The 10,858-nt window shown below is 38.8% G+C and overlaps 2 protein-coding genes across 2 annotated transcripts; both read right to left on the reverse strand.

Annotated features, from left to right (window-relative positions):
- Positions 1 to 1,257: 1,257 nt before the first annotated feature.
- ankrd40 (ankyrin repeat domain 40) lies at positions 1,258 to 7,817 on the reverse strand. Its single transcript, XM_057345800.1, has 5 exons — positions 7,407 to 7,817; positions 6,070 to 6,218; positions 5,412 to 5,990; positions 5,150 to 5,331; positions 1,258 to 3,679 (listed from the first exon to the last, which is right to left on the reverse strand). The coding sequence occupies exons 1-5, from the start codon at positions 7,538 to 7,540 to the stop codon at positions 3,533 to 3,535; spliced, it is 1,191 nt and encodes a 396-aa protein (XP_057201783.1). The 5' UTR covers positions 7,541 to 7,817; the 3' UTR covers positions 1,258 to 3,532.
- A 171-nt stretch (positions 7,818 to 7,988) lies between these two features.
- mettl26 (methyltransferase like 26) lies at positions 7,989 to 10,847 on the reverse strand. Its single transcript, XM_057346134.1, has 7 exons — positions 10,593 to 10,847; positions 10,288 to 10,504; positions 9,559 to 9,721; positions 9,424 to 9,483; positions 9,252 to 9,319; positions 8,935 to 9,013; positions 7,989 to 8,771 (listed from the first exon to the last, which is right to left on the reverse strand). Exons 1-7 carry the CDS (start codon positions 10,702 to 10,704, stop codon positions 8,715 to 8,717), a joined length of 756 nt encoding a protein of 251 aa, XP_057202117.1. The 5' UTR covers positions 10,705 to 10,847; the 3' UTR covers positions 7,989 to 8,714.
- Between the last annotated feature and the right edge of the window lie 11 nt (positions 10,848 to 10,858).

The raw sequence follows: 10,858 nt of genomic DNA on the forward strand, positions 1-10,858 counted from the left end.
AATGCAAATAGATCCAAGGGGTCACAGTTCAGTTTAGCTATGACTAAATAGTGTATCAGTACAGTAAACTTGACTGGAAGTCACATTGGATCAGTTTTGCTTTAACAAAAATTGAAATGTACACACCTTACTAAAAAAAACCATGCCGACGATCTGGCAATTCTTGGAGAAGTTGGAAGTTTCTCAAGGACTATTGGGTGAGGTTAATATAGGATAACTGTTCCCAGATCAGCTGGGCGGTAATGATTTGTCAGATGCAGCTGGATATCTGGTGTTACGATGAGCCCACTGAGAAGGCAGGTGTTTATCGAGACAGCTCCTGCTAGCTTCACCACACGGGGTATGAGACGTGATCTGACCCAAGAACATCAGATGACTCAACTGAGGTAAGTTCAGATGTGAAAAAGTTGAAAACACTGCAGCTTCAAAGTTTTACAGGCTTTTGTTGGGATATTTAGTTTCATGAGGATGAATAGTTTGCGTTGATCATTCACACATTTTTTCTTTATTTTCTGTGCAAGTAGACGCAATTGCTTCAGGGGTTGAGAAGATCTCGGGTAATTTCCTGTGTATTGTTCCCCCTTTTCTCACGTAAGTAGACTGCTCGCTCAAGTGATCTATAGTGCTGAACCGGATGGGGCTCTGGTCTCAAAACACGCAACTTGGCAAAAGAGGTCAAAGGGGAGTTAGTGAACCGAATTCCTGAATTGAGCTGTGGCAAATCTACCGTCAGTTTCCCGATTATTTAACATAAATCGTTTGAGTACTGTCAGTGTTTTCCATCCAATTCACTGTGAAATGTCCATCCACCCTCAACCCTTGAAGAAAATCTGAATTTTACCATGATATTTGTAAGATTTATGAAGTCCTTGGAAATTTTCAAAAGCCCAAACTTAAATAATTTAAATGACATCAGAATCTCGGTTCGCAGTAGGATTCACCAAAGATTTTATCAATTCTTAACTTACCAGTCAAGAAACCTTAAAGCAGGTTTCTGAATACATAAAATGTAAACCATTTGAAATGTTACATTTATAAATTTAGACGATTGGTATAATGAAACCGTAGACACAACAACGTTTTTCTCCTACAGACGGTTTCATCGGACGTACGCGCCTGGCCCAAAATGAACTTCCAGTCTGTTTGTTGATCGGTCTGGCTAGTGGCTATATACTGTAATATAACTACTATTTTATTGTATAACAATTGTATTAAATAAACAATTCTTTGTTTTTTTGTATAATAATTTTATTGAATAAACAATTTGTTGAATGGGTTGTATAACTTTGTTGCATTTAAGTTTAGCCAAGTAACAGTTCTTCTACTGGTAACCCAAAATAATAGACATACTTTTAACTTGCTAGCTAATGTAATTTACTTGTTATTTAGCTTGTATTCAGAAATAATCTACAGGGAAGTTAAGTTCAGGCCACAAAAGCGCAAAAGGAACGTTTGTTTATGTCCTGGACTGAACATCTTAAACTATTTCATTGATTCAATCCATGTTACATTGTTTGCATATTTTTTTATACAGCATGTAATAAAATAGATAAATTATGATCAAACTGGTTGTGACAACAGCCCATCAATCAAAGAAGTATATAAGTAGTAGGAAACAATACTAAATACACCAACCCGAGTCATACATCTAAACAAGAAAGCGTAAACAAGACCAAATTCTGCACACAGTCCTGGTCCTTAGTGGATGTCTACTAGGTTTAATCAAGTGGAAAATTTTCCTTCCTCTTAAAAACATTCAGTCTGCATCCGTCATCCGTTACCAAGACTAGTTTAAGCCTGTCCTCTATTGGTGACGTTTAGCAATGGCATGGTGCCTCGTCTTTTTGTTATTTCTAAAGACAGACATCTTTCCATCTGCTTTTCAAGTCAAGAAAAACAATTATGGATAGCTTTTGCCCATGCTTTATCAAAGTAATAAGTATTGTTAGTAAAGACAATGCACTGTTGTATCAAAGTACTAGGAACATCTCAAATATCTGGAATCAAAATGCAAAGTCAAACTGACCTTTAGAACATGACTAATACCTTAAGTATAGTCTCTAACAAGCTCACCTTTGAACTTCTAAACCTACAACTTAAAATGATCAAACGTGAAAAATTACGGACTCAAAATAAATATTAAAGAAGAATTTTAAATGAAGAAAAACAAAGATGATTTCATTTCAATTTAAGTTTATCCTTCTTTTAATCCTCAAATTCTAGTATTTATATCATACAAAAAATTGCACATTAAAAAAATGAAATAATTTAGCAGTGTGTCTTGCAAAGTTAACATAAATGGCTAATGTTAACTTTGAACAATAGAAGCAACAAACGTTAATCATATTATGCTTGGTTATGGTTAGACTGCCAAACCTGCCAACAAAACTACAAAACAACTTCGTAATTAGTTTAGGACAAATCCTTTAGAAATCATGACTTGAGAGTACTGTTCCCACGTTAACACAACCTGTATAAAGTCGAAAGCTAATATACAACAATGTAGTGTTTATGCATCTCTTCTAAATCTAATCTCAAACATTCGCCACAGTTGAATTAACCGAACTGCAATTTTAAAGCATGTTAAAGAATGCAGTATTTAAGAATGGCACTACCGTTACTGTGAGAATTAAACATCTTCACAGAGCCAAACTCAAGGGAGGCCAATATGAGAATCAATGGAAGCTCTCTGGGGTTAAAGATTGTATTATTTTATCTCAAATCAAGCTCTTCCTTGGAGGAATAAAATGGAACTTGCAACGTTGTTTAGTTGGCAAAACAAGCGACATTTGCAAAATCGTGAGGTCAGTCTACTCCAAACAGTCACAGAGCAGCCTACAGAAAATATTTGGCTTACATTGACCGAACAGCATTTGAGAAACAGCACTGAAATGGCTCAATAACTTTTCAAATAATGGCAAGGTTTGGTTAAAGTGCACAGAGAGCTGTCTGGCAACAAAATAACATCTTAGTTTCAAAACATTTAAATGAAATAACTGGCTTTCCCGGATCAATATAAGCATACACTCTTATATTATACGACAGTTCACGCTCTTGAGATGGAACGGTGGACGTATGATCGACCGATCTCTGTTGAAGCAGCGCACCAGCTCTCGCACAGTGACCCGATACGAAGGCAAGGCCGTGAGACAGATCCCAGGTTCGGAAAGTATGCAAATTTGGTGGATTTGAATATTTTCCCAAGTCCAGTTGTGAACAAAATGCATTTAAATATTCAAATTGAAGCGTGGGCCGATGAAAAAAGCTGTCCCAGAGCTAAGCCTGCCAAAACCTGTTAAGAGCTCAAACGAGTTATCTATGGATACACTGGAGGAGGCACTAAAGGTCCATCTGGTAATGAATAATGAAGGGTGGGAGGTAAGGCTAATATCTTAAACAGGTTATCGACCCAAACCGGAGGAGGATAGAAGTGTATTTTGAGAACAGAAATTAGTAAATAGTTTGGGATGGAAAGAAGCAGGTCCCAAAAAAACAGCCAGTCAGTTTGCCCTACAGGGGTGCTAATATGAAGCTAGTAGGTGAGCCGGGATGCCTTCATGTTGTAGCAGGGCCGATCAGTCAGACCGCCCTGACTTCCAGAGAACAGCGTCAAGCCTTCAGTTTTTTCCAGGACCACCTCCAGCTCCTGGAAGTCCTGAAGCCTCGCCACATCCTTATCCTGAGAAAACAAAAGACATATGTTTAGAAAGGTGGCTATTAGGACAATAGGTTTATAAATGTAGAACAGCTGTGTCTTTCGGCACACAGAGAAGCATTTGTCTGGAAAAGCCGAAAAATGTAACAGTTCTTTTTTTCAAGGGAAACCACGTTTTTTTTGAGATTCCACGCTCAAATATGATGCAGATTTGATTCTACATTTTTGAAATTCAAACCAGCATTATTAGCAGAATCGTGATGCATCAGAGAATGGATTTTTAAAGTCCCCCTGAGGTTGATAATTTTTTCCCTTAAAACTAATCATTGACCATCAAAATGACATATTTAAACGTTTTCTTCCTGCCTTAAAATAGCTTGAAACTCTACACCTCTGCTTCATTAAGTATATGTAGATACGTGAATATGCTAAATTAGCCCCGCCTCCACTCAATAACACACAGCAGTTCCAGACTCTGCTAAAACTAAAAGTGAAACTGAGAGCTGACACAGCATTGCAGTAATCATTTTAACCCGAATCTATCTTTGCGTATTTATGCCTCAAACTGCTGATCCACGGGGTCAAATGAGTTGAAGCGATCGGTTACAGGTTTATGACATCATTAACTGCAGCATTTATTAAACTAGTTAAATTGAAGTTTTATGGAGAACTTTATGGAGTCTTAAAGCATATTAAAAACACCACATAAATAGGCATGTAACGATTCACCGTGAGCCGGTTGAAAATCGATTATAATGTGTGACGATTCAAATCGGTTGAAGTGTGAACTGAATCGCAATAATTTTTTTTGAACAGCAGGGGCCGCTATTTTCACTGCAAACCTAAACGTGGCCATGCTGATATTTCTTAAATGCAAAAAATCCAAGAAAAGCGCAGACAGTATTAGTTTGTTTATATTAAAGAGACCTTTTCTATTATTAATTTGTTTTAAAATTGCAGTTTAGTTTTTGTTATTTGAAATAAAACATAATTTTACTATACAAAGAAACGTGAAGCATTTAAGAAATAATGCAAGGGAAGTTGTTCATTTCTAATTTGTTTCAACTCATTTTGTAAAAATAAACCGTGAGTAAATCGTGAATAAATCGCATCGTGAGATCAGTATCGTGAATCGCATCGCATCGTGAGATCAGTATCGTGAATCGCACCGTGAGATCAGTATCGTGAACCGCATCGTGAGATCAGTATCGTGAATCGCATCGCATCGTGAGCTGAGTGAATCGTTATATCCCTACACATAAACATATAAACACAGGGGGTCTGTAAACGTAAGACAGCACCGGAGTATTCAGATTGCTCGACTACAAAGCTGCGTGTGCAAATATTGTGAAATCAACAAAGAATGAAACGGTCCAAAATAATAAAACGCGTTACATGCCGGGTCGGGTTCTCCATTTAAAATTCTGGTCACAAACTCACTGTCATAAGACAATCTCAAAGCTGTAAGCTCTTGTCACTAAGATCAAGCTTCACCTTTCTGAGCATAGTGTTGGGCAGCTTGCGGATCTTCTCCACGTGCTCGGCGCTGATGTCCAGCTCACGACAGCACACGCGGAGCAGCGCCCTGTATGTCAACTCCTGTCTGTCAAGTTCCACTTCGATGAAGTCGTTCTCTCTAACGTTGCTGTTCTGGATTCGCACCTTCACGACCAGCTCTGAAAAAAACACAGAATGAGTCATGTGAAAAGGTGTAGACCGTATGCAGAAAATGTTTCTTCACAAGTTCTCACTGTACCTTGCACGTTAACAGGGAAGGTGCTGGTGAAGAAGAAGGGCTGGAAGGCAGGCACGGAGCCGGCGAGCTGGGAGCAGTTGATCTGCTGGGGGATGGATTGCTGCCGGGTGACGGTGCCGTTGGGAACCTGGGGCTGGCTGGTGCTCCCGCTGGGGGAAGGAAGTGTGGGGCACACCGGCCCGTTCTGTCCTCTGGTATGAGGGTGGGAAAACTCGCAGTGGTTGGGGTGATGAGTCTCTGGGGAGAGCTCCATGGGCAGACCTCCGTTCACCACAGGGCTCGGCACAACGCCGTTCTGCTCCACGACGGGGATGTAGGATAACTCTTGTTGGCTCTGGCTGTCTGTGTAAAGACTCTTAGGCTGTTGGGGAGGAAGTTGCTGCTCTTGTGTCGGGGAGAGGGTTGCTGGTTCAGACTCTAAGGGTTCTGGATGATTGTTGGTGCCGTTCTGCGACACATGCTGCGATATACTCAGATTATCTTTATCCAGCTTGCTGTACAGAAAGGGCGGGTTGGAAAGATAGTTGGGGATGATTGGCAGCTCGGGTTCCTTTACCTCGGGAACATCTTCTTCTTCCACTAAGAAAGATGACGGACAGATGGGTTACGTACTGCAATGAGAACCGAGTAAAGAAGTCTTGTCGATCTAAGAACGTACCTCCAAGTAGTCGTCTGATTTCAGGTTTGGAAGTGAGCTGAACGGCTAATTCCTCTTTCGAAGTTAGAATGTCTTTGTCAGCTCCGGTGATCAGAAGATACGCCACTACCTGTTTGTGGTTTCTTTTACAGGCCCAATGCAAACACGTCCTGGATAAACAGAGGACATCACAACATCTCAAACATGTGCCATGGCAATAAAAGCTGTTGGCGATGAATGTCATTAAAAAATGCATAGCAAACGTTAGACTTTAAACATGTTTGTTTGTTGTAGAGCCATTAATACCCACATTGTATAAATGAATACTGGACGAGATATGGAACAACAAGATTTTCAAAGCTGTGGGAATGCAATTTTGCTCCTTTAACTCAATAAATAAACAAATCAACTGTCAAAACGGTTTTAATTTCATTTTATTTTCTCACTAAATAAACCAGATATATGTTTTAATATGTGTATATTTTCACCAACACTCTAAATTCTTTTTGTTTTCAGTGTATTGTTGCGTTACATTGACAAATTATAATGAAAATGAACCAAGAAATATCCAAAAAGTTCTTAGATTCAGGCAAACAACAGAACAACGCCATTACTTTAACAATTGTGTTATCTCTGCATGTCAAAATGAAAAAATAAATGTCATTCTTTACCTTTAACACCTGTGAACGTAAGGCCATCACCTTAAATCACACCCAATTCAGGCCACCCAGCACTCAATGAGTCAAACAGGGTTTTGGCTAGAAGGGATACAGCATGCTTTTGTCACGCTGACAACGGTTAAATACTTTTTTTATTGTAAGGTTAGGTTTTGGTTGGGGTGAGTGTATGCATTAGCTAATATAATTGATTGTACTTTTATTTGCATCACTTCCGGCCGTAGCTGTATCCCTTCTAGCCACAACCACAGGGGTGTGTAACCAGGGATGATGACGAGCGGATGTATTGGTGGCATGGAGAAACAGCGACCCCTGGTCACATATCATGTCATTGCATTGATGTTTTAACATTTCCTGCATTCCTGTCATTACTAGATTGAGCTTATCTGTCTTACAATACACAAAAAATGAAGGAAAGAGTGACGGACAAACTCTGTGCCTGGTTATAATGGGAATTATGTTGATTGTAATAGAAGCCATGAATGTTTTGGGTGGGATGTTATCTGGTGGAACCGAGAGAACACTAATAAATCCTTTTGGAATAAGGCCCAAAACACACTACACGAAGGAATTTTGTAATGGATTTAATGATAAACAGCTGAACGGTGAGCAACTAATTTAAAACAATTAAAAAGCCGATACAACGTAAATCTCTGTCATGTGACGTGAGTTCATACGCACCATCCGTTAATCTCATTTTGAGAGTTGACGTTCACTCCGCTCTCCACTAAAGACTTCACCTCTTCTAAATCTCCGATGGCACTGGCCTCTCTCAGTCTCTCCTGCAGCTCTTTATCCAGCGATGTCGTTGACATTATTCAAGTCTTTACGAAAATAAAAGCTTCATACGATCCGACAGGCTGTGCTTGTATAGTAGGGACCAAAATAAGACACTCGACCCGACAGAACTTGTGATTAATATGGGTGATTTTCGCTATGGATGAGAGAGGAGAGTAATTCAAGTCTTAAGGATCAAGTCCTACCTATAAGAACAGTGTAATGTATTGGATGTGTTTAAAAAAATCTTTTGCCGACTACTACATTCCTCTCATCGCCGCCGCAGCGCCCATATTGGGGGCAGTTTTCGGTGTGGCACCTTCAGATCGTGATCTTTGGTTCCGACTTGTCATCGATGAGAAACGTTCCTAACTAAAAGTCTGACCAGAGTTCAAGGGGAAGATAAAGAATAATAAATAAGAAGATAACATCTCTATTATCAAATGTGACAGGTGTCACTTTGATAAACGGGTGTACTTTATTCATTAGGAGAATTTGGTTGTGAAAAAAAGAAACAAGAGACGCGTGTTTATGACATTACATTAACACTCAGAGAAAGAGCATATACACAATTTTACTGCTTTGAAAATCAAACTCCAACCTCTGTATCGTAACCAACCAATTTATTGTTAATTGTATTTTGTAAGTACGTTTATTTCATTAAAAGCCTACACAAATCGATGGATAAGAAAGTCTTAAGAGATCATGTTAGAGAGAAATGCATATGTTTGGTACTGTAATGACCACCACCAGGAATTTATGACAAACCATCTACTACCACACGCGACAATACTCCCATTTATTTTAGGATTGCATTTGTAAATGTTGAAAACTCCACTTATTATGATAAATTAACCGTTTGTAAATAAGGGGGCAGTCGTGGCCTAATGGTTAGAGAGTCGGACTTGTGACCAGAAGATTCCCACGGCCGGCAGGTAACGACTGAGGTGCCCTTGAGCAAGGCACCTTACCCCTACTTGCTCCCCGGGCGCTGCAGTGATAGCTGCCCACTGCTCCGGGTGTACCTGTGTTCACTACACACTGGATGGGTTCACATTTCGGGTATGGGTCACCATGCCTGACAAATAGATCACTTCAATCAATCACTTATTTTTCAACCTTAACATTTATTCCTGTTCCATCCTATTATTTATTATCACTGAACAGTTAAAGCAATGCATATACAGTGCGATACGGTACAAATATACTGTATCAAACCACGCTGTCCTTGCGAAACAGTAGGCACTTATTGTTGGCAGGCATCTCAACCTAAAAAAAGAACATGTGCATTTTTAAGTGTACATCATATATTTCAATTAATTACTTTATGATGCATGTCATCAGATTACACAGTCTTATAAAAACAAATACAACATTTTAATGCACTACACCACATTGTTCATTTAGCTGTTTGTTTTGTTAAAACTCTTACAATTTCCTCAAGTCGCAATCCATTGTGTTGGCCGAGCGATGTCAGGAAAGCTATATCTCTTAGACCCCACTCTGGATTTCTGCAAGACAAAATTGAACAAATTTATACAATTATTAAAAAACAACAAAACACCATGTTACAGAGTGATAACTGTAAAAAAAGACTTAAAAATAGTTTTGTAAATGGGTATACACTTTAATACAATGCTTACAAAAACATTTTCAGAACAATAAATTGAAGTTTTATGATGCATCTATAACGCATTCTTAGAATAAATAAATGAAAAGGTTTTACCAAAGAATTGCTTTGACACCCACCTTGATCTTAAGCTGTGGTCAAAGTCAACATTGCTCTGAGGGGAAATTGTTCCATTGACAGCATATGGCTGCAAACAAAATAGCAAAGCCAGGCCAGACAAAACATTTAGACAACTGAATATATAAACACAATCCAAATACATTTGACCATAATTTGACTATATCAATTTACCCCGTAAGTCAGAAGCAATCCTTGAGGCTTGAGTATCTTTCCAACACCATTAAACAAACCCTGAAAAATGCAATTATTTTTATTTTATATGCATAGTCAGCAAAAAAAATGACTTAAAGTGGGCATACATGATACCTTTGTGCATGCTAGAGGAGAGATGTGCATCATGTTGATGTTGACAATGAGGTCACATGACTCTGGCTGAATTCCGGCCCAGTTCTCCCAACTCTGTGATGCATCAAGATAGATGGCTGGCTTTACATTAGGCAGCCTATAATGCTGTCTATACGTCTCTATACTACAATAGAAAAGAACATGAAATCACATTTAATAACTAACCTTTAGCATTCAGTAGCAGGTGCCATTCTAGTAAGCAGCAAAACTAGAGGAATAATTAGAAAACCATATAGAAATAATTAGAATCATAAATTAACATTTATTTGTAATTTACCTACATTTTCTAGGCTATACTGAATCACTACCAAAAGCCAAGCATTTCTTTTAATAGAGTTAATAGATGGCGCCCTCTGGTGATAAACCTTTGCACTGCACCTGCCTATGTCTTCCAAGTTTTGTAACTTTACATTCCTTGAGATTTGAACCAAATCACAAGATGCAACAGACAGATAAGTTTCAAAGAAAATTGTGTAAAGTTAAATGAAACATTATAACCTCTGCGCTTCAAACCTAAACATGTTCCCTGTAAATATAAAGAGGTGACAGCTTCGTTGTTGTTATTAGATTTGAATGACTAAATAAAATAAAATATATATATAGCCTACAGATGGCATTTTATTGACACAAAGCGTATTGTGACACCGCTAACAGCAAATGTTATGAAACGCAAGACTGCCAATTTCTTACCTCGATAAGGAGTGCGCATCAACTTCAGATGGTTGCCATGTAATATTTGGCAACGCGTTAGCAAAGTGAACGACGTGCTGACCTGTGCCTGACGATATTTCCAAAGCATTCCCATGTCTGTCTGATTTCACTCTGCTTTTCAAAACAGAAAGGATCGGGTCTTTATTTCTGTCTGCAGCTGGTGCATTCAGCATTTTGCACATCCAGCGACACGTTCCTGGAATCAGAAGAGAAATGCAGCTGCGTAAATACCGCCGCAGTTGTCAATTTAAGCGACGTTGCTCAACCTGGAAATCCAACAAGACCTTTAAAAGCTCCAAACTGCTGCGAATTAGAGCAGGTCGTGAATGGTCCACATTTCTGAAACACTTTCATGCATCTGTATAATGGCTGCAAAAAGTCACTTGAAACAGTCATTCACGACGAAGGAAGATGGTATGGATGCAACATTTCTGCATTTTTTCTTTAACGGTTCTTTATTTGTTCCATTTAGTGGTAATAATCGCTACAATGTAGAGGCATTGAATTTTGCATCCCATGATGCAACGGTGTAACGTCAACTTCCTATTTG

The sequence above is a fragment of the Triplophysa rosa genome, linkage group LG11 (assembly GCF_024868665.1).
Source record: "Triplophysa rosa linkage group LG11, Trosa_1v2, whole genome shotgun sequence".
NCBI lineage: Eukaryota > Metazoa > Chordata > Actinopteri > Cypriniformes > Nemacheilidae > Triplophysa > Triplophysa rosa.